Raw genomic sequence first — 23,788 nt, 5'->3', positions numbered from 1 at the left:
ATGAGTAAAAACACACTATAACTATAACAAAATACATACATAAATGGATGCACCTGGGACGTATCCTCAGTGATGTATCCCAAGGTCATCGGGGTTTCGGGTCTCGCAACATCATACCCCTCACTCAGGTGACCCAGCCGGGAGTGATCAAGTCCCGACTTACGTCCCAGTAGCTACCCTCGATAAGTCCCATTAGGGAAAAACCAGGGCCACACAATCCGTTCCTCCTGAACTACTCTGCCGGGACTGGGAGGTACCATTCTGGCACATGGAAGGACTAGGCTCTGTGGGTTGACACCTGTCCGGGCCCCTCCTACGTCTCACCAGGTCCACTCCTGCTCTCACCAGGTCAGGCCCTGTGCGTTGCACCAGACTCCCAGCACCAGGCACTTTGTTCAGGAATGGTGGATTCTCAAGCCGCAACGGTTCCGCAGGCTCCACCTTGCCCTTGGTGGTGCCGCAGGCTCCGCTTGAGGCTTGCATGGCCCTCCTAAAGGCCTCACCGTGGGTTTGTTGGGCTTCTTCCTCACGGAAGACACAGGCTGGGGCGCTAACCCATACTGCTCCCGGGTGCCGTCTAATTTCCGGCTGCCACCCGTCTCTCCGGTGGTCACCAAACTATTCCTGGTTGTCACTTAGTCTATTCCTATGAGTCACTATAAATAGAAGAACTATAACAAAATACATACATAAATGGATGCACCTGGGACGTATCCTCAGTGATGTATCCCAAGGTCATCGGGGTTTCGGGTCACTATAACATGAATCCAACAGATATAGTGTGCTTCATCTCTCTCAGCTTTATAGGGGTCCTTGGCCTGAAAAACGTTGAAGACCCTTGCCTTGGCTTATACCATTTGTTTTACAAATTACACTAGAGATCTACAAAAAAGATTTGACAGCAGCATGTCGACTGATAATGGGCATTCTAAGAATCAATCTGACAAATACATTTCTATATCGGATTTGTCAATAAAGCCTGGAAGGTGACTTCTGCATCACAAAACAAGTTGCTTGCACAGTTCCACTGCACCACGATTAAAAAGTGGGCTGCCAACATACACCACCTAGGGTTTTTAATATCTTATAGTTATCTGATACTCACCTTTTTAAACTTAGCCCACCAGAGGGCAGTATAGTAGTGCAATATGCTCTGCTTCTGACCTATGTAATGAACATGTAGAATGTTCTTGCCAACATGTTACCATTACCAACCATGAGCAATTAAGCATAATATATGGCGCTGCCAATATACACACAAATCATAATCATAATTTATCTCAAACTATAAAATGGGACAAGTCTCACGAGGAGCCGTCAAGCCTGTCCAGTCTAAAAACGTCTAAGTTATCTGAATGTATAAGCAAAACATTTCCCCAACCAAACCAAGAAAAAGGAAGTCAGAATGTCAAAATTGTTGTGGAGATCACATTTTACATTATTGAACACAGAAAAATACAGTGATTAAAATACAGAGCATATACAAACATTATCTGTTTTTCTTTTGTCAACAGGTCAAGCAAGGTTAATTTGTAATATAGCACATTTTAACAAGGCACTTCATAAACCTTCAAGACAATCATACATAGGCCTACATGACATGAGTCTATTATTTCTCCCAAAAAGTTAATGATTTCTTTGTACACATTGTTAAAGTTTGATTAATCAGAAACCTTTGCTCAGCGTTGCTATAAAATAGTTACCAAAGCACATGTTCTATTATAGGCTACTGGCTTTGTTTAGAAGGCATTGCATGTTTACAGTAAACAATGCTTCTCGATGACCAGTAAGTAAATAAGAATAGCGTTCATACAGTATATTCTACAAAGACCCCATCTACCCTGTAGATTATTTGGCACTATTGACAAGCACTAGCATGTTAATGGCTATTCAAGTGACCAGGATGAAATGCATCCGTTATGCAATTTCACTGTCAATGTGAAATGGAGAACCGAGATTTGATACAGAATCCCAAATTCTAAGAACTTAGAAGTTAGCTTGCCATACCGTATGTAGTTGTACGGATATAATTAAACTTTGCTGTTTCATAGCTTTGTTCAACTATTGATTCAACCCTCCGTATGGGGGTGTAACAAACAGGTATAGTAAATTGTGATTTAAACACACACCGTTATATTACTCGAACACACACTTCCTCCAAGTTGTAATAAGGCTCTCAAACATTTACTTATTTTCCAGCCATTTTATTACTAATAACTCATAACACACTCACACACGTACAAACACACTTCTACTAAACTTGTGTACAGTAAAAGCCCTATTTGCTTTGTCTGGCCCGTGTTTAGATATAGTTCAAATAGCTTCCACAACTAAATGCTCTTAATCAATAGCACAAGATTCAGAGGTCGCGACTTTAGTCGCGTTAGTAGCATTAGGTAATAAAGCAAACGCCATGTCTCCTGTTCCTGTTACATTGCTTAGAATGAACTGAATGGTACACGCATCTCTGCGTTATCTCTGAAAAAGCACGCCTCTCGACATCTTCCTTCCTCATGCTATTGTCATCAATTTATTGACTTGTGTCCCACTAGTATGCGTCCTACGCATTCCTTCTAGTAGTAGTTAGTATAACACATTTTACCCCCAATTTACTGTATTAATATCTACATCCCTGAGATACTGTAATTGGTTGGTAAGAGGATTTCTGTTCTTATATAACACAGTATTTCTATATAGGCAGTGAACTTCCTTAGTAACACTAACATCTATACATATACAACACAACATGCAGTTACATATATAAGCTGGGTCGGCACTTAATATCATAATGAGCCCACCACCCGGAATAAACGCGACAGTAGTGCTTACTGAAATATGTATGCATGTATTATAATTAAATGTGTCCAGAACAGGTTAATTCTGATTAATTATAATAATTCAAATGAATTCCTCATTCAGAGTTTTTGCCCTTCATCATCTCTAAACATTTCCCTAACTAACACACATACATAATGCATTACATGATGTTTCTGAAGGTTTCAAAATAAAGATAATCAAATCAAATATACCTGCTTCACAACATTATGGCCTGGGGAAATCTTCAAATCTTATGGCTTGTCAGCATTTACTCTAAAATGCAAAGGAATAAAGATAAAGATTGATATTGTGATGTCACTATATCAATGTTTTTTTCATTGGCACTTTAACTATCAAGGTTTCATCCTCCAGGAAGAAACCCTAAATACAAAGGGAAGACATCATTGCACATAACAACCACACCAAGGGTTCAAACAACAAAGTACTCTCACCTCATAAACACATGAAAAACAATTTGGGGATTTAGCAGCGGGGAAGGGGTGTTCCCCCACTAAAGTTGGTATTTTGGTTACCTGCCTAAATCCCTAAAACACCTCCGTTACCCATTATATGCATAGGTGTGGTTCGGGCGTTACAGTAATTAAACCAATCACCATGCCACATGATATTGCCTAAGGGATCCCTTATCCGTTGCCCGTTATGCCCAGTTCTATATTGTTTCATAGCCTTACGGTGCACCGCCAACAAAAAAGGAGTCCATTATCTCTTCAAAACCCTCTTCCTCCAACCTGTTCATGTCTTCAGCTTGTCGTTCTCACCTATGAGAAAGATATAATATGTTTTTCACCTTACACAGCTTGCGTTTCAATGATATAAGTCACCATAGGAACACAAGGAAAACATGAGCTTGCGTTTCAATGATATAAGTCACCATAGGAACACAAGGAAAACATGAGAAGCTCACCAGGTCTGGATCCTTCGTCATCTTGGCTGCCACCTGTAACAAATCAATGTTTGGTATATTACTGTGATTGTCAAATTGAGAACTTGTAGTTGTCACATTTTGCAGTGTGATCTATTGTTACAAAAACAACAGTGAAGATGTGTAATTTCCCCTTATATTTGAAATCACCCGGCACAGAAAGATAAAGGTGTAAGTAAGATGATCAAAAGCTTCTTAATATGGCACAGTTGAGAAGCAGGAGTTAAACTATTAATCTGGTGTCAGTGAGGTCAGATGTAGAGTTCCATATATGCAGATCTAGTATGTCAAATCATGTATAGCTATCCAGGGTTTGATGAGGTCAGTGTCGTGATCTTCATATATGGAGATCCAGGTGATGATAGTCAGCTCCACATATGGAGATCCATGTGTTGAACCAACTTGGTTCAGTTGCAAGTGTGTCTCGCGTCGAGGCAAAACCACACTAGTTATCATGAGACTGTCACAATATGGCCATATATTGACATTCCCATGTATGGGGAAGGGCCCCTGGCGATGTCGTTTACGTCCCAGCGCGAAATGATCCGCTGATGAATAACTACCCAATTAAGACAGATGCCTTCCTATGTTGGCGTGCCAACATGAAGATCAGGTCACAAGCCGCCATGCCATGATCCAGTATACCTCACCAAGTACTGCACCAAGTACGAGTCCCCTTCTGAGACACTCAAGGAGGTTACGGAGAAGTTACAGAATCGCGACAACGCTAGGTCCGGTTATGCATTTGCCATTTGCCAAGGCAAATGCATAATGCACCATTGGACCAGTGGTGCAGAAAAATAAATAATTAACAGCGAACCAACAAACATAAAAAAATAGCAAAGAATCAACTTAAAGCCTACAAGTGGTGATACCAATACACTTTTTCCCAAAACCTCGGCACAGCATATAGCATAGGCCTATTCTTTTCCTATTTTTTTTAAACTCGGTTATTTACTGTATAAGCCTAATTCAGCAGAAGCACAATAACAACATAAAATTAGTAAAATTACACATTTTCAGAATATACTTACTACTTTTGTTTTGAATCTAAATTATATGTATGCGAGAGGAGGTCCAAAAGGCCCAAAAGGTTGAGAACCCCTGGACTACACCACTGACAGTAGCTCATTTTGCTTAGATCGAGATTCGGATGGAAACAGCAGCTTGTTTGTTTTGTGGTCTTGGTTTCACTTCTGCAAGTATAAACAAGCAGTAATCTTTTTCTAGAGAGCCATTGAAGACGATTGAATAACCTCATACAGAATATAATTATCCTAACATAAGCATTTTCCTGCAAACAGCTATATTAATATAAAAAAGGTATTCCTGTTAGTTATTAAATTAAGATTAGGTTTTTTTCACCAACCAAACACCAACCAACCAGAAATATTAATAATACTGGAGGCCTGTAAAAGGCAGGTTTAATTCAAAGACATATTCATGGTTGCTGCAGACTGCAGACATCGGGTCTCTGAAGAAATCTGATAAACTGTATAGTGTATCCTGCTATAATCATAATGCTATGATGCTTGCTGAGTCGCTGACACACCTTTAAAGTGTGCTTATTCCACCAATGTTACTGAGGAACTTCAAACCTAGAAAGCTCTCGTCAAGGAAAACCATTTGTGACTTCCCAATACTGGGCATGTCAAGTATGAAACAGATAGTTGTCTCTTCTTGAATTTATTTCCTTTGCTCTGTTCAAAATGGCTGTATTTAAAGTGCATGGACCACAGTAGTTCAACAGTCTTGCTGATACTAGTCTCAGGTTTCAAGATATTGTATACTTCTTATCTTTAAGCCCACAACAACAACAAACGGGATCAAATATAGATATTATCACCCCTGTGTTCGTCTTTGCTCGAGCTTGTCCACCTCAGAGTCAGAACTGATGAATCAGTAATCGTGTTTGAAGTGAGTTCCTTAATCTAATCTTGCTGATCCAAAGCTGAAGCTCTAGTTTAGGTATAAGTAGCTCACTGTTTCTATATAGTATAGACTATAGAGGGTCTGCGTATGTATAAAGTGAGTGGCAAATCAAGTTGTTTAAGATTGTTTAATGCAATCAGATAGGACTTTTCTGTTTGGATGTACTGCATGGGCTGTCTTGGCCAGAAAGTCGTTCCTGCACAACTTCCGGGTATGATGATGATGTCCTCTATTATTATATATTAAGGCCACCTTGGAACATTAGCTACACTGACAGGACAATGACCCTTTGCCCAAGCAAAGCACCCATCAGCGTAAAATAAACAAGTCTTGATAAAGCACCGTCACTGGAAACATGGGTGTCCCCCTCTCATTATGTGGAATGCGCATCGCGTCACAGAACTGGCTCTGACCAAGAGCACAATTGAATAACAACAAATGTGGATTAAAACTGTATGCTATGATATTCTATGATGGTGTATATTATATTATGATGTATACTGTACTACAATCTACAAACAATATTTTAACTGTGACGTTTTTAAAGGTGATGTATCTCCTGTAAAGTACATTTCTTGATTTCTGACTTTCTATTTGACCCCAACCTGTCATGTTTGGTAACACACTACTCTGCACACAAGTGTATGCAGAGTCTGAATCCACGGTCAGATGTATTAATATTCTGCATGATAGTGTAATTAACAAAGAGGTTAAATTGATCAGGCCCATGGAGACAGCAGTTCAAAGTGGGTGGAACATTATGACTGGAAAAGACAACACAGCCCCTTTTCCTAAGGAGGGGGGTCTGCTGTGAGCCCCCAAAGCAGGACAAAGACTGTGGCAATCTTTTTCTCTCTCTCTTGTCTTGGTGACCGTTTGTCTGAACACTATGTGCATGGAGGAAACCCCCACTAGGCCCTAACCTGACGCTGCCAGATGAGGGCGGTATTGGGTAACCATGTTCCCCAACACAGCAATCATCTGGGATCTCTCAGGCAGTTGAGCTGACAAAAATCCGTTCCGTACCGGACCAATCAGCGTGAGCTAAGGGCGGGATATGTGCGAAACCGGAAGTGAAGCTATATAGACACGTCAATATGATTGGTTGTGTTTGCACGCCCACACGGTGATAGACAGACGGTCCCATCCAATCATCTACCAAGTATCTTGAAAAAAAGGAACAGCCCCCGTCATCGAATTAGCTTCCGCGATCCCAGATCCCAATAAGCTGTGAAACAAATTTGTGTAGCAAGCTTCTTGGATCTGGCAGCGTCAGGTTAACTAGGCCCTGCCTGGAGTTGCAATCCTGCCCATGTTGGCCTGCAGCCGAGTCAGGCCTGCCGATGCTCTGACCCGCTATGGCTGTCGTCCTCTTTCAACTGTAATCACCACGCAACCTTCTACAACCCTGTGAGATGCCACTCACAGGAGACGGTGGACTGACCGGGAAAGCCATGCTCCAGCCTGACAACTTCCTGCTCTGCTACTCTCTCTGCGGCCATGTCGCCAGCCTGCCAACGACCTACTCCGAATCTCCTGCCATCTCTCCTGTGCGCGCTGTCGGCACGCCCCGGTCCACAGTGGCAATCTGGCTGTGGAAGATGGAAGGCTGGGGGGAAAAGCAGTTTCTCCCCTCTGGCTACAACAGGCCACTGCCTTCAAAACACTGGGTTACCCCTGGGGGTACACAGTTTGGGGTCAGGGGACACTGCTCAACCCATGAGCAAAACCGACGCCACATGCCGACAGCCTCTGATACCCGGCGAAAAGGTTGTATGAAACTGAACATGAAGTTATGGCACACAACGAATGGGGATATGGATGTGTTGATCGTGCCTCTGGGTGGACATTCTGTCTCTCCTCAGTTCATCACTACAGCTTATCCATAAGCCACTCTTAGGCCTCTTTTAGACGGGGACCATCTCCATATAACACGTCAAAGTCCCGTTGCGTTCTAATTTTTTCTTACCCTTTACACGAGAACGCACACGTTATGATATGATGTGCTATTTTGCTATACTGTCGCTAGGTGGCGATAACGGGCTGCCAAATAGACAGGTCACCCACGTACAAGAAGAAGAAACCTTCACGCAAGCCTGCGCAACACGGCTCTGGGCGCGCCACGGGATGGTATATATTGTATAATACATTAGGCTACATAAACGCTGCTGCCGCGGCTGCCGTCTATCACAAGGCTTTTTATTTACATCATGGTTTTACATTCAACATCGCTGATGAGCATCACTTTGTAGGCGAGGAGGGAGGCTTGTTCAGGAACTCCATTATATCATAATGATATGGCTCTGCATCAATGTAATAAACATATGCGCTGTGAGCCAACGTGAGCCATGATGTCATAAGTTTTGCGGATTCACCGTTTTGCCTGTTTATATGGAGACCATAGGAAACGGTGTTCTGAAAGATTTCCACTCTGGGAGGCAGTTTCACTTCGATGCGTTTTCACCTCCTGAGAACACCGTTCTCGTCTAAATGACAGCGCTAAACGGTACTTTATTTTGCCGTTTTTTATGAACACCATCCTCGTGTAAATAGCACCTTAGTCTACCCGGCCAAGATCTGTTTATTCTCTTTCTCCACATGATATCCTAAACTAAAGTTTACCTTATTTTACTAACACTTTAGCCTACTTCCGGTGGGTATACTAAAATCGTTTTATTTTCATTTTATTTCAAAACTGATGTTTCTCACTTAATTCTAACTCAAAAGAGGATTTCAATGAGATCATCAGAGATATGATCATGCCTTTGATGACAGGCCTTGCCTGTCCATAAACGCATTAATTGACACTTACTATGACCAAAAGTACCACTTAAACCTGGTTCATTCTATCCATGTTTTACATTTGTTTATTTTTAATAAATTGATGATTTTTAATTAAGTGGTTGTGTCCTATGTATCCTATGTTTATGGTCGATACAGTATTGGAATATTTATTGCAAGTCTGTCCCAAGAACTCATGTTACATTACAGTGACGTGAGCAATATAATTATTATATTGTAATATTTGAATAATCCAAAATTCATAAATTATGAATATGGATATTTGAAATATTACATCCTGTTTAGCCCTTGCCCAATCCTAGGGTATGGTTGCGAAATACTACAAAAGCTATGCAGATGTGTCAATAATTCTAACCGTAGCCCTGACAAGCATTCAAGACTGGCTTATAGATTCATGTCTGCTCTTGAATGCCAAAAGGACAGTCTGCATGGCCTTCTCCAAAAGACCAGTTGTGTTGGAGTCATCAAATGTGTTTCTGGGTGGAGAGGAACTTGACCTTGTCACAGAGTTCAAGTACCTCGGAGTCATTTTAGACTCAACCCTAACATTTAAAAAACATGTGAAGAAAGTCACTAATACGATTAAATTCAACCTTCAAAAATGTAAACAAATTAGACCATTCCTGACAGTTGGAGCGGCCAGATCGTATCTTCACTGCATGATCCTATCACACATTGAATACTGTTTCACAAACTGGTCTTGCAGGTGTGACTACTCTCAAACCCATAGAACAGCTCTACAAGAGTGCGCTCAAGGTGTTTGAAAAAATAAATTCAAACAGGTTGTACAAGACCCTACATGGTCTGTGCCCGCCCCCCCTAAGTGAATTCATTAAACGAAAGCCCGATAGGGAAATCAGTACCAGAGCAACAACTCGAGGAGACTGCGAAGTGCCGCACCGGCAAACAACATTCGGCCAAAATGTCCTCTCAGTACAGGGCTGTGTAAAATGGAATGGACTTCCTCTGCATATAAGGGAATGTGCTACATTTTCCTCTTTTAAATACAATCTGAAAAAATGGTTGCTTGAAAACAAAAGCTGTAACCATTCATGATTATTTTAGGTGTATTTCTTTTGTATGCTGTGTTAGAGATTATTAGAGTAAACCTACCCTAATAATAGTTATTATATTAGTTTTATCTAATAGTTTAATCTTTTCTTATTTCTTATTCTTACTAGTCTTATTACGTTTGAAATGTACTAGGTATTTGTATGCTATGTCCTGTATGTCAGTCCTGTTTGTATTGTTTGATGTTTGATGTCTGGGGACTGCAGATGGAAATTAGCAAATCTTGCTAAATCCGGTATATTTACATTGCATTTTTAATGTAATGTTCATCAATATACACTGTCCCGACCAAATAAACGAATAAAGTAAAGTAAGAAGATACATTTCACATCACTTGAATACACATCAATAACCAGACAAAGATGTGTTTGTATACTTACGATTAGAACGCATTTTCTTAAACAGCAGTGCCAACAGGAGTCCTACAAAGCCAATGACCAGAACAGGAACAACTATTTTGGATACAGCATCACCCACTACTGGTACTGGATCACCTGTAACAATAATATGTGATATTAGCCATCTACACATTGGGCCAAAATGTTCAAAACTGATTTGTACAAAGAAATCTGTAATGATTATATTCTTCTTCTTTTTTATTTTCTTTATTTACTTTCTATTGAATTTGAATCAAACATGCATGAAAACAAAAAGACTAAGACAATACAAAAAAACAAACAATGATGATCATTATACATAAGTACCTCGAACAAGTGCATCCACTTCTACAGGTTAAACAGATTAAAAATCTTATGGTAGTCTAGACTAGAGACATGAGTAATCCATCTAAACCAGTTGTCTGTGAAGACTTCAACTTGACCTCTAAAGCTGAATGTAATTCTCTCCATAATAGATATACTATAGATTAAATCAATCCATTAATTTATAGTTGGTATGACATTTGTAAGCCACTTTTTTGTTAGGACTTTTTTGGATGCCACCAGAGTAATGACTATATTCTAACAAACATGCTCTCTAGTCTGAGGAGACAACAACATTCATCATCAAAATCATACAACGTGTTCAACATTCTCTTGCCACAAAATGATCACCTGGTACTGTATAGGCATTAAGGGTTTATCTAAGAAGGTTAAACTGGCAAACTGATGGGTTGGAACAGCTATTTCAGTTGAATTATCTTTGTCTCTAAAACAAAGGTCATAGTTTTAGTCGACAAAATTAACATTGGTCCTGGGATATAGACGAATTCAGAAACGGGTCTCATGGTCGCAGCTAAGCATACTAAGCATTTAAAGTATGAGGTATAAAGTACAGCAGCCTTGTGTTCATAAAACAGAAAGATTGGGTATTGGGTAAGACTGACATTATGTATCTTTCAGGACCTTTCACTACTTCGTCTCAACCATTACTCAATGGCTCTGGTCTCAGACCCCGCGGTGGATATTTTGACATTCAGTTTCGTTTTTTTTTTAATGTTGCCACTACTGTTGGAGCAGCCATAAACTAAACAGGTTCATCTCGATGTTCTGGGCATCTTTGTAATGTTAGTGTTAGTAAAAAGCAGGTAAAAGATTAAAGGTTGAGGCAGACTAACATCAGTCACTCTACCGTTCACTGTAGTAGAAGAGGTGCGCCTGGTGAGGGTTTAAACCCTGCAGCTATGTCGAGTCCGCCTACAGGAAATACGTAAGCTGCGACCATGAGACCCGTTTCTGAATTCGTCTACTCTATACTGTAACTGTACTGTATAAAGATGGTTGAAAAACATACTTGTGTCTTTGAAGGGAAGATCAAATTTCATCTGCCAATCCTCGCCTCTACTGGCGTTCTCCACTGAACATACGTAGTGGGCGAAAACAGAGTTCTTCAACAAACTCAGTTTACTGGTGAGGTTAAAGCGCCCATCATCCATCGGTGTAACCTCCAGTTTAGAGCTGCTGGTCCATTCATTTTTCTCCTGATCGAACCAGCGAATTCTACCCTCTGGGTAACCACCCTCAGAGTTACAAACAAGGGTCACATCTGTATTGTATGGAATATCCCTCTCGGGGATGGAGCTTACGATTGGTTTACTGTATTTGGCTGAAAGACATGGTGATGTTAAAAGAAGAAAACCAGAGTCAAGGATGTGCAGTAAACATGGTCATAAAGTATAGCGTAGTTGGACCTTAATCCAACTATGGTTGTTAAATTAAACCATTTTCATACATACTGCTTCACATGAGTTCAAAGTCTGAGTATTCAGACCCAAATATAAATTATAACACATTTTCAGTCAGGCAAAGTTGAATGAAGGAGAAGCATTCTATCGTGAAACAGAAAGTTAACACTGCTAGCTAGCTACTACAGATGGCAGAGGCAGGCTACTACTAGTTCTTGCATTCTATGTGTGTCCAACCAGAAAATATTTTCTAATCCCCAGACTATTGTCTATTGTCCTATGGAGGAGTGCAGTGCAGCTGCAGTTTACAATTTAAACATGTAGCAGATGATCGGGAGAAATTCCCTCCCACCAGTACAGCAAAATGAATGAAAGAATATATGGTCAATAGATAACTCTCACCTGTGACAGTGAGGTTGATTTTGATGGTGTCTTTTGAACCACTGTCTGTCTTCACCGTGCATTCATACTCTCCACTGTCATTAATCTGAGTGTTGCTGATGCTGAACAACAGGGACACATTGCTGCTTGTGCCAGTCAGGTTTCCCACAGAAAACCGAAAACGTGATTCATTTGTGGGTGGACCATCTTTGAGAAAAACAACTAATGGTTTTTCATTCCCTGTTTTCGTCCATTTCACATATGTGATCATTGCAACCGTTGCTTCTTTTGTAGGATTGATGCCACATTTAAGGACAGAAACCTGGCCATATTGACCACGGTTTTCAGATGTACAGTCTACCTTTACAAAGGCTGTAGAGTGAGATATAAAAAAAAGAAAGAAAGAAAGAAATTACAGTAAAGTAACAGCAGCATGCAAATCAAAACAAACATTAAAATGTCAGATCTGAATTCTGGAGGTCGACAGGAGTCTTACTTCCTGCACTGATATGGATGATGATGGCCAGAAACAGCATGCATGTTCCAACAGAGGCCATGATCTGATCTGAGACCTGTAGTGAAATAAAGAGAGATATTTAGAACACACACTTCCCTTGACATCACAGGTAGTCTATTGGCATTGGTGCTCACTCAATTTTGAAGCTCATATTTAGCCGAACGAGTGCCCACCCACTATCTATATATACTGAAGAGTATTCTCTCAGGTCTCCATTCACTCTTCAGTCCTCCTCAGTCAGTGAACGTATATTGTGTGTTTTAACCAAGAATTGTGTCGTCATTCCGTGTTCAGGAAAAAATCTAATGGTCATTGCTGTGTATACTGTGTCTACTAAAAGTTGGTTTTCTCTAGTAAAAATAAGTGTTAAAAAGCTTTTTTTTGTGATAGTAATCATTGCTAGTAGGATTATGGATAGAGTGTTTGTTCAATAGCAGGAGTCTCCATGCTACCTATATCTAAATCTTGACAGTTTTCTGAAAAGCCTATGTTTCTATGTCAGTCATTCTTAAAGTTTTTCATGTCAAGGACCCCAAAAATATATGTAATTGGCCACCAACCCCCAATCTGAAAATATGTTGTTCCAGGGACCCCCCATGAAGCAAAGATTGAGTTAAAAATGATTGCTCTGACAGAATATATATTAAAAGATTTTCACGATTTTTCAAAAATAGCAGACCTACAAGCTCGTAGCGTGGCACTCGGTGCAGTGCTATGAGCTTGTAGATCTGCTATTTTTCAATAGCTAAAGTGACCTGACGAAGATCTGTCAAGATCGAAACGTTGTCGATTCAATAAAGTAATTATTTACCAAAAGAATGGTGTGCACTGTGCAGGCCCTACCTCCTTCCATAATTGCCTTATTGGCCCTGCACCCACTGTCGAGGTGTAAATACTAGGTAGGCCTATGCTCTGAAATAGCTAAAGTATAACATAATTCTTAAAACACCAAAAGGGGTTCCCGCCCGTCACTACACCATTGGTACTCAAAGTTGGGGTCTCAGCTGGTCCTTAGAAGGGTAGAAACTAAAATCAGCCAGAGAATGTATCATTCATATACTGTACAGTACTATGCTGCGTGAATAAACATACAATTTGATAGCATACAGTAGATCACCCAGGTTTTATGGTTTTTCAATCCCCACATGTGTGCGTGTGTGTATGTATAAGTGTTGCAACACTTAAAATGTAGAATATGAAATGTTAACGGTAATATCGTATATACGTACACGCGTGTGGGTATATGTATAGGGTGGCCTGGCTGGGTGTATGACTTGACTACCGCGGCCTGAATGATTCAGCCCTGCAGCCCTGGTGTGAGATATGATCTGGACAACAGATGTCAATATGAAGTTGAGGATAACATTGACCACTTCTGTGTCTTAGTCATACTTCTCTCTCCTTTCTTTCGTAATCTTTTTTGTCATCAGACGGACAGCTTGGTCATATACTTCGCTCTTTGTTGACGTTTTGTTAACTCATCCTCCTGCTGTTAACCCAGTGGTGGAAAGTAACTAAGTACATTTACTCAAATACTGTACTTAAGTACAATTTTGAGGTATTTGTACTTTACTGTATTCCAATTTCCAATACATTTACATCTACTCCACTACATCTCAGAGCCAACATTTGTACTTTTACTACACTACAATTATTTGAAAAATGTAGTTGCTATAGTTACTTTGGAGATTTACATTTTGATTAGAAAAACATACATTACTGTAACCACTTCAACCCTATATACTTTGACCATTTGAAAATAGCTGATCTAAAAGCTCACAATGCCTCGCGATGCAAATATGAATATAAACTAGAAAGGTCGCAATTTTGAAGAAATGCAGTTGTGGTTTGCAGTTACATTTCTCGCATTTGCGGCGCCCCCTATGGATGAAAATGGAATTGCTTTTGGAACTTGGTTGATTGAACCACCCGCGACATGCGATTCAAATTTGGAATGGATCGGACATTCCGTTCGTGATTTATGGCATTTTTTTGTAAAATAGGCCCCTCCTACTATCTTCGGACGACGATTACGGCCGAACGATACACACTACCAAAATTCTGCAGTTGGTGTTTTAATTGGATAGGTCCGGAGATCATGTGTGCCGATTTTTGTGAGATTTGGACAAAATCTGTAGTGTGTTAAGGAGAAAATTCAAATTTGCAGGAATTCTTTTCCTGGCGAAAATGGGCGTGGCTATATGTGGAAATGCATCGTGACCCAAGGAATCCATGGAAAAAGAAAATGAGATTTTACGATTTACGGTTCAAGAGTTATAGGGAAAAACGTAAAGTGGACTGTTATAGCGCCACCATGAGGCCGACTGATGTAATTCCTTTTCAATTAATTTTCATAATTATTATGAACCTCCCCCAAGTCTTGTAAATATGGCGCTTACGGTCTCCAATGGAAATACTTCTATACGTCTATGGAGAACTCATTAATTATTATCAATTAAACTATACAACGGATCTCTTAGCAAAATACAAGCACACGATTCCCAATGAAGCCGGTCAATTTGACATTATGGCTCGAGTGTGGGAGGAGTAGTGCTGCAAAGTATCCTCATTTACAATAACAATAGTCTGGTTGCCCTGCTATTAGGGCAACCACACTAACAAGTGAAATTGGAAGTGATGACACAAAGAAATAGGCAGATAAAATTGGAACTGGAATACTATAAAAATTAAGCTGATAAATGGCTACTCTCTCCTGATTGGCTGAAATTGTGTCACCTTACTCACCTACCTGAAAAATGCATTTTCTGTTTATTAATGAGCTGGAGAGACAAACCCCTGTTACTGAACAAACACTACAATAGTAGGTCATGATTTACTAAAATTGATAACCAAAACATCACTTACCCGTATACCTTTAAACTTTCACTTCTGCGTCTTAAACTTTCACTTCAGCTTTGAAGAAAACCATTACCCAAACATTATGGGGAGCTGAAACAACAAACAGAAATTTCAGTTTTCTCAATTTCACACTTTCACCTCAAATTAAAGGACAACTTCACCACTTTTCAACCTATCTGCATATAATTGGTCCTCATTAATGTTCATGATAAAATATCACCATTTTTGAGTGGTAGGCCCTTATGGCGCTATGTGTGTGGGTGCCTGGGTGGGTGATTCTGAGCATGAAAACAGCATGGTTGGGGTTTTTTTCTATAAATCTGCCCTCCCATGAGACACAGACAGAGTAGAAAACAATTGTAGTATTTTATTATTATCATAGTGAGGACCAATTATATGGAGATAGGTAAAAGTACAAAAGTATTGATATAAAAATGTACTTAACTTAAAGTACGAAAAGCTAAATACTCAATGTGCAGATTGTCCCATTTGAAGTTTTCAAATGTCTTTTGAAAATAGCTGATCTATAAGCTCAATCCTGTTACGCATTGTGATCGGCTGTTTTCAAATGGCCGAAGTGGCTGAAGTGGTTAATGCATATTTTGTAATAATAATACAAAAGTAACTAGTAACTAAAGGTTTCACTTTCAAATAATATAGTGGGGTAAAAGTAGGCTACAATAGCCTACTTGCCTAGTGAAATGTATAGTGAGAGCAGATTTAGAAGTAAAAGTATTGGAAATTGGAAATACTCAAGTAGCCTAAAGAACGAATAGGCCTACCTCAAAATGGTATAGCCTACTACTAGAATACTGGAAGACTCGCCTTGCCGAGTCTTCTTCATCTTTGGCGAGATCACTTCCCCTTTCGGCGACTCCTCGTCACTTTCCGGGTCGAGTTCTGTCTGAGAACTCGACCCGGAAAGTGACGAAGAGTCGCCGAAAGGGGAAGTGATCTCGCCACTGGAGCGCGCATCTAGCTGCTGCATGATGATCATGCACGCTGACCAGCTGCGATGTAAAGAGAAGTTTGCGACCCATGCAGAACACAACGATGAGAGTAGCCAATTTATTTTTTTAACACGCAGCACCTCTCTCTCTCTACGTCTCTTTCTCTCTCGTGTGTGTGCACTGCTGCGCAATGTCACAGACACAGACGCGATCAATATATAAATAACAGGCAAAATCTGTGACTGTGATCATCTCCTCACACACAGCTAGGGTTGCCACCCGTCCCTTAAAATACAGAATCGTCCCTTATTTGAGAATTAAATGATGCGTCCCTTATTGAACCAATAAGGAACGCAGTTTGTTCCTTATTTTCCTAAATAGCCCCTACACGTCAACACTGAATTTAACAATAATGAACAAAACAAAACACAGGAAATATTAAAGTCAGCACAATTGTTCTAGCGGGAGGCACACACTACCTAAAGTAGCCTAAACCAGTGGTTCCCAAAATGAGGTCCCCCAGGGGTCCTTGAGGGAGTTCCAGGGGGTCCCCAGCTAAATTATTGTTTGGAACCAAATGGACCCTTATGGGTCTGTAACTCTGAGAGTGTACAAATGGAACCAAATGGACCATCAGAGTTAAATTAACATTGATTTTACAATATGAATTGGGGGTCCCAGAGATAGAAATGCCATTAAATGGGGGTCTGTATAATAATGCATGAAAAACTGGTACTTGAAATTAAATGGGTTGAGAATCACTGTGTAAAAATCTTCTCTTATGGGGGTCGCTGGCATATATTTTATAATGGGCTGCTGATGTTGTTATGCTCATTTGGAAAACAAAATTCTACTTCAAAAGTTGTGGATAGCATACCATAAACAATAAGTTGAAGGGAAACTTCAACTTATTGCTTCAACGTATTGCTTCAACTTATTGCTTCAACGTATTGCTTCAACTTATTGCTTCAACGTATTGCTTCAACGTATTGCTTCAACTTATTGCTTCAACTTATTGCTTCAACTTATTGCCGGCCTTGCCGCACACGCCTGCGCCGCAAGGCCGCGGCAGGCGTAAAGAGTGTCCCTTATTTCAAGATCTCAAAGGTGGCAACCCTACACACAGCTATGATTGCGAGCCATGCGTGCGCCTCGCATGCAAGCACTGTCTTGCTGCTGTCATGAAGGGGAAAGCAAGTAGTGTAGTGTACACTTCCATTTGTATAAAAATACGTGGTTTTATTTCTCGTTAGTCATAGCCTATTCATGCTGTTGTAGTAGGCTAGCTATTCATTCATTCAGCTAGCCTACTACAACAGTACAGAATGCCTGACGATGCCTAACGAGATGCCTGATTTATTCTTAATGTGTTTGTGAGCGGTCAGGCATTCTGGCATTCAGGCACGTTGTGGGTAGATCAGCCTGCTGGGCGTAGCCTCGAATGCAATATTGATCACTTGGTATGCTAAGTCGGACCTAAGTCCTGTTGTTGTTGTTGTTGTTGTAACGTTCTGAACTTCCTGACTGAATTACATCTGAATAGCAAAGCTAACAACGATGATGATGATGATGGCTACTGCTAATGAGATATTAGCATGTGAGAAATTACAATTCTTTCATCTAAGTAAACAAATTAGGCAATCAGGCAATATTCTATGACCAAGTTGCCAACAAAGCAAAACATGAGTGTCACAAACTATCATTTAGCCCTGTACTGTACACTCTCAGAGTTTAATGATATTAAAAATGTATTTCATCATAACCACAGCAATATTATATTTACGTTCCTTCTCTACAGCTTAAATCAAATGGAAAGTAGTTTCCAAAGTGGGTTATGGGCTAAATGATAGTTTGTACTGTACACTCTCGAAAAGGTTATATATCGTCCATTAAACAATGTGCTTATTTATATTATGTTGGCTATTTGAGAATAGACGATCTACAAGCTCACAAGGGTTCTACCATTATTTACAAGTAACTTCAGAAAAATAAGCCCAATGTTGCTTATAATAATCAGACCACCAGGCTTTCTTATGATCTGTTATAAGTTGACACAATGACTTTGACTCTACATGACCTGATGAGCCATTTTAAAGTGGGGAGGTGCTATACAGCATAGAGCATGACAGTCGTTTGCATACAGTATGCAATGACCTGAACGATAGTCGTTGAGGTTAAAAAGGGTGGAGCTTAGATTTTCTTTAAAAAGGTAGGTTAGAGAGGCTTAAAATTCAGTACAAATTCAGTACAGCCAGTACTGTCAAGATGTCAAGACGTCCAGTGAAACGACCAGGACACTTTGTGGACTTTTCAGTTCAATTCAGTGCGCCTCAGCCAAAGAAGAAGTTGGTTGCTCAGCCAAAGAAGAGGTTGGTTGCTCAGCCAGAGCCAGAACCAGCAGAACCACCAGCCGTTCCAGAAGCCGCGGCTGCGGCGCCTCAGCCAGAACCACCAGCCGTTCCAGAAGCCGCGGCGCCTCAGCCAGAACCACCAGCCGTTCCAGAAGCCGCGGCGCCTCAGCCAGAACCACCAGCCGTTCCAGAAGCCGCGGCTGCGGCGCCTCAGCCGCAGCCGCGGAAGAGGTTGGTTGCTCAGCCAAAGAAGAGGTTGGTTGCTCAGCCAGAGCCAGAACCAGCAGAACCACCAGCCGTTCCAGAAGCCGCGGCGCCTCAGCCAGAACCACCAGCCGTTCCAGAAGCCGCGGCGCCTCAGCCAGAACCACCAGCCGTTCCAGAAGCCGCGGCTGCGGCGCCTCAGCCGCAGCCGCGGAAGAGGTTGGTTGCTCAGCCAAAGAAGAGGTTGGTTGCTCAGCCAGAGCCAGAACCAGCAGAACCACCAGCCGTTCCAGAAGCCGCGGCTGCGGCGCCTCAGCCAGAACCACCAGCCGTTCCAGAAGCCGCGGCGCCTCAGCCAGAACCACCAGCCGTTCCAGAAGCCGCGGCTGCGGCAGTTCGTTACACCATGGTGGAAGGTGGTACACAGCGAGGCGCCAAGCTTTTAGTTGATAGCTATGGCTATAGTTACAACGTGAGGGCCCAGAGTGGACAAAAGACAACCTGGCGCTGCTGTGTAAGACGAAAACATCTGACCTGTTATGCTGTAGTGACGCAGGTCGGGGACGTATACACACCTGGAGAGCACAACCACGTCCATGACGGAGATCCTGGCTTTGAAGTTAAGGTGAAGTGCTACAAAAAGGTCTTTGCAGTCACTCAGGAGAATCTCTTCACATCAGCTGACAGCGTGGTGGAGAATGTAGTCAGAGACGAAACTGGCTACGTTATCAACCAAGCCAATCTGAGCCGGGCTGCCAACCTGAGAAGACAGAAGCTGAGGCCTGCAGAGCCAAAAAAAGACGAAGTTGACTTTGTGCTGGACATTTCCAATGTACCAGAAGATTTTCTGCAAACGGACATCAGAACAGACAATTCTCGCCACCTGATATTTGCCACATCCAAACAACTGGATCTTCTCCGGTCTGTGAAACAAGTTTTCGTAGATGGTACATTCAAAGTTGTTAAGGCACCGTTCACGCAGCTTTTCAGCTTCCATGGGTTTCTGGAGGACGCTGACGGCATGAATGTCAAACAAGTGCCACTGACATTTGTCCTGATGTCCACTCTGAGCAAACGTGACTATGTTGCAGTGTTCAAGGCGCTGAGGACCCTCGCACCCAACCTCAGCAACGTTGACATGGTGACAGACTTTGAGTCAGCGATTTGGCGTGCTGCGCAAAAGGTTTTTCCTGATGCGCAGTTGCCTACCGAAGCGTCCCACGGGTCAGAGACTACCTCAAGATGTTGTCTGCCCTTCAATATCTTCCCGCTCATGAGATTGAAGGTGCATTCAATGTGCACGCAGCACGTGCCTCAGCGGAGCTGATACCCTTCGTTGACTACATGCGGTCCACCTGGATAAGTGGAAGCCAGTGGAAGCCAGAGGACTGGTGCATGTACAAGCGTGCCATCAGAACGAACAATGATGTCGAAGGGTGGCATAACCGCCTAAATAAAAAAGCACAGCGAGCAAACTTGCCAGTTTATATGCTCATAGATTTGCTGCACAAAGAAGCTACCTTGATCAACTTCCAGCTGCGTATGGTGTCAGCAAACAAACTACGCCGCTACCAGCGAAAGCAAACGAAAGCTACACAGGGGAATCTGTCCCAGTTGTGGAAGGACTTTGAAAGGGGCACCCTGACGATCAAGGACATGTTGAAGATTGCGTCTGAAGTGAATGCTCCAGTGTGGAGATGCTAACTACAATGGGACAGCACACTGCAGCTATTTTTCACTTTCAACTTTTTCACTGAAACAGTGTTTTTGTACATATGACAACTTTTTGAGAACTTTTTCAACTTTTTCACTTTCAACTTTTTCACTGAAACAGTGTTTTTGTACATATGACATTTTTTGTCTTTAAATTTTAGATTTTTCTATAGTTTTACTACATTTTTTTTTTTTGAAAACACTTATGTTTACCTTTTGTCTATATATTTTGTAAAAACTGTTTCTATATTTAAATAAAATACATTACATTTGACCGTACATTTGACTCTTGTGTTATATTCTTGTGAAATATTCAGTAAGTACAACTGAAATATGTTTAAGGTCATTTAATTGTTAAGAATTTGACCTCTCTGAACAGTTACATTACTGTAGAGTCTGCATCTTGACCTACAGAACCAGTTTAACACATTGACTAGACAGTAAAGACTAATTTATATAGTCTACAAAGAACTCAGCCCTATACAATTATATTTATACCCCGTATAGGCTACTCTGCAATGTTGCCTGGTCTGATTATTATAAGCCACATTGGGCTTATTTTTCTGAAGTTACTTGTAAATAATGGTAGAACGCTTGTGAGCTTGTAGATCGTCTATTCTCAAATAGCCAACATAATATAAATAAGCACATTGTTTAGTGGACGATATATAGGGGACCTGGTTGCTTGTTTCACTCTCACATCCACGATATGGGGCAACCCTGGTTTGTTTTGTTTTTGGATGCACATCGTTAGCACAGTAGCTAGCAGAGGCTGCAGCTGCTGAAAGTGCCCCGGAAAGTGAAGAAAACACAAACACTGAGGGAACTAGTTGTTGTGCCACGAAAAATAGCGAGAGTTATATTATTTATATACAAGCTCACAACGCGTCGCGTCCGGACACGTTGTAGATCAGCCACTTGCAGCTCCAGCTGGTGAAAGTGCCCCGAAACGTGAGCTCGTTGTGAGCTTGTAGATCAGCCTGCGGAAACTTGCAACAGAAAGCTGCTAAAAGTGCCCAGAAACGTGACGAACACTCGCCAGAATGTGAAGAAGCGTCGCCCCCGCGGCGAGTTTTCGCCACGTTTCGGCGAGGTTTCGTAACGTTTCGGCGAATCCTCAAGTGAACTCGCCAAATCGCTAAATTCGGCGAGTATTCTTGTTACCTACTACAGTACAGTAAATGTACACACTGTATATTAGTAGGTTACTGAAAAAAATATATCGGAGCCTGGGGGTCACTGTCTGAACTGTCTGAAGCGTGAAGTCAACTATATTGCGCGTGCACAAATGACAAAACAGCTCATGCTTCTGACGGTGTGCACGATTGCACAGTGTTCTAACGGTCATGTAATGCTATCTCTACGGTGACACTGGGGGGGGGGGGGGTTTGGTGTAGGGTGAAATTCTCGTTAATGTAATGAGTATTACGTTTCATGTTCTGTAAGTAGGATAGGCATTCATAAGCTTAAGCTTCTGCCTACTCCTTTTGATCATCTTCATGTTTTCGGTTTTGTTCTGTTTTCATAACGGCTTACATTCATTGTCTTTAAATATTGTATTTGAAACTGAAGGATGATCAAAAAAACTAAACTAACATGTCAAAACTTGAGTCCTATAATAAAAGAGGCAATGGCACAAATCGTGACTTACGTTCAAGCCAATCCACTGCGATCCGTCCCGGATCTCAGGGTCTGTCTTCTCCTCTCCTCGTCTTCTGAGCTGAAACTGTCTAAAATCCCTGTCTGTTTTACATGGAATAATTACCGTCCGCTGCCCGCAGCTGAATACTTTCGCTTTCATTTTGGAGTAGTCCCGTATAGGCCTACGCGTTCCCCCCAGTCTCTAGAGAGACCATGTTTGTTTTGTTTGGCGCTTTGGGCTTGGTCTGCATTTGTAACTTGAGAAGTATATAGGCCTAGCAGAGTAAAAACGACCGACAGTGACAGTATAACAATCTTGACATAGGCCTAGCCTATAGCCTAGCCTACTGCAGTGGTGGTAGGTTATGTAGACCTACTGTATAGGTTAATGGTTACTTAGGCTGCCTGTATATATGTAGGTTAAGTGTAGGGCATGGCTATGAATGTAGGTTAAGTGTAGCAATTGCGTTTCCACGCCAACAGGAGGCCAATAGAGCGCCCAAAACGGGCTACGATTACGAAATGTGTGCAAAATTGTTTATATAGGGCCAATATAAGTCAATTAATGTATGATTGATATATAACCATTCCACAGGAGTACCTTTTCATATTTATCACACATTTTGTTATTTTCAACTATACATGATAGGTGAATAGGATGAAACATTTTAAGAAATATATATAGTTATCACCAAACTTCCCCATGCAGTTGATTACTTATAGCCCAAATGAAGACAATGATTTATTATTTTATTGTATTACAATTTTTCTGAAATTGTACATTTATATATGCAAATGAGGCATTAATATAGGAAGATATGCCAACATTTGGATAACTTTCCAGAATCAAAATCAGAAAATTGGATAAAGCAAAGTATAAAGTATAAAGTCAACCTTATTTCAATTTGTTTGCATGTTAAGAGTCAAATATTTTATACAAGGGGATATTCAATATCCATGTATCACTCCATCTCCACTCCGTCTGCCTTCTGGGTCACCACTTAATTCCCATATGCATTTTCACATAACAAACTCATCTTACTTAATAAACTGATCATTTGGTCCTTTTCTGTCATAATTATGAAACAAACGCATTAGGTATAATCTTCAATATTCTATGTAAGCCAATTCTATAGACAGCAAGCCTCTTTCAGTTGATGTGGGTGACTGGAAAGGTATTCTGCATGATAAAAAGATGGTCATCTGAATGTTTTACCCAAACCAAAGCAAGAAAAAGGAACTTTATTATTATTCAAATCATTATTTTAAATGTCAACACATTAAGAACTGTATCGTGAGTTATAATTTTTTATAGCATTTTCATGGAATACAATATAATGTACCGTGTTACCTATAAAAACAGTATATAAAAACAGTTTGAATTGCATTTGAAATCAATTCAATTCACAGTACAAAAATACTAAGACAAAAGAAACAGATTCTAAAAGGACAATAACATATAGCCTACACTTGAGCACTGTCTTC

General features: G+C 40.9%; 1 protein-coding gene across 1 annotated transcript; it reads right to left on the bottom strand.

The window, feature by feature from the left end:
* Positions 1 to 2,284: 2,284 nt before the first annotated feature.
* LOC310859577 (butyrophilin subfamily 1 member A1-like) lies at positions 2,285 to 22,484 on the bottom strand. The gene is made up of 8 exons (XM_083766197.1): positions 22,314 to 22,484; positions 15,451 to 15,534; positions 12,565 to 12,640; positions 12,090 to 12,440; positions 11,297 to 11,608; positions 9,946 to 10,059; positions 3,743 to 3,775; positions 2,285 to 3,596 (listed from the first exon to the last, which is right to left on the bottom strand). The coding sequence occupies exons 3-8, from the start codon at positions 12,623 to 12,625 to the stop codon at positions 3,571 to 3,573; spliced, it is 897 nt and encodes a 298-aa protein (XP_083622323.1). The 5' UTR covers positions 12,626 to 12,640; positions 15,451 to 15,534; positions 22,314 to 22,484; the 3' UTR covers positions 2,285 to 3,570.
* Positions 22,485 to 23,788: the final 1,304 nt, after the last annotated feature.

This window comes from Protomyctophum parallelum (genome assembly GCF_964188405.1).
Source record: "Protomyctophum parallelum genome assembly, chromosome: 5".
NCBI lineage: Eukaryota > Metazoa > Chordata > Actinopteri > Myctophiformes > Myctophidae > Protomyctophum > Protomyctophum parallelum.
The sequence above is the reverse complement of the archived record's forward strand: the minus strand, read 5'-3'. Positions and strand labels throughout refer to the sequence as shown.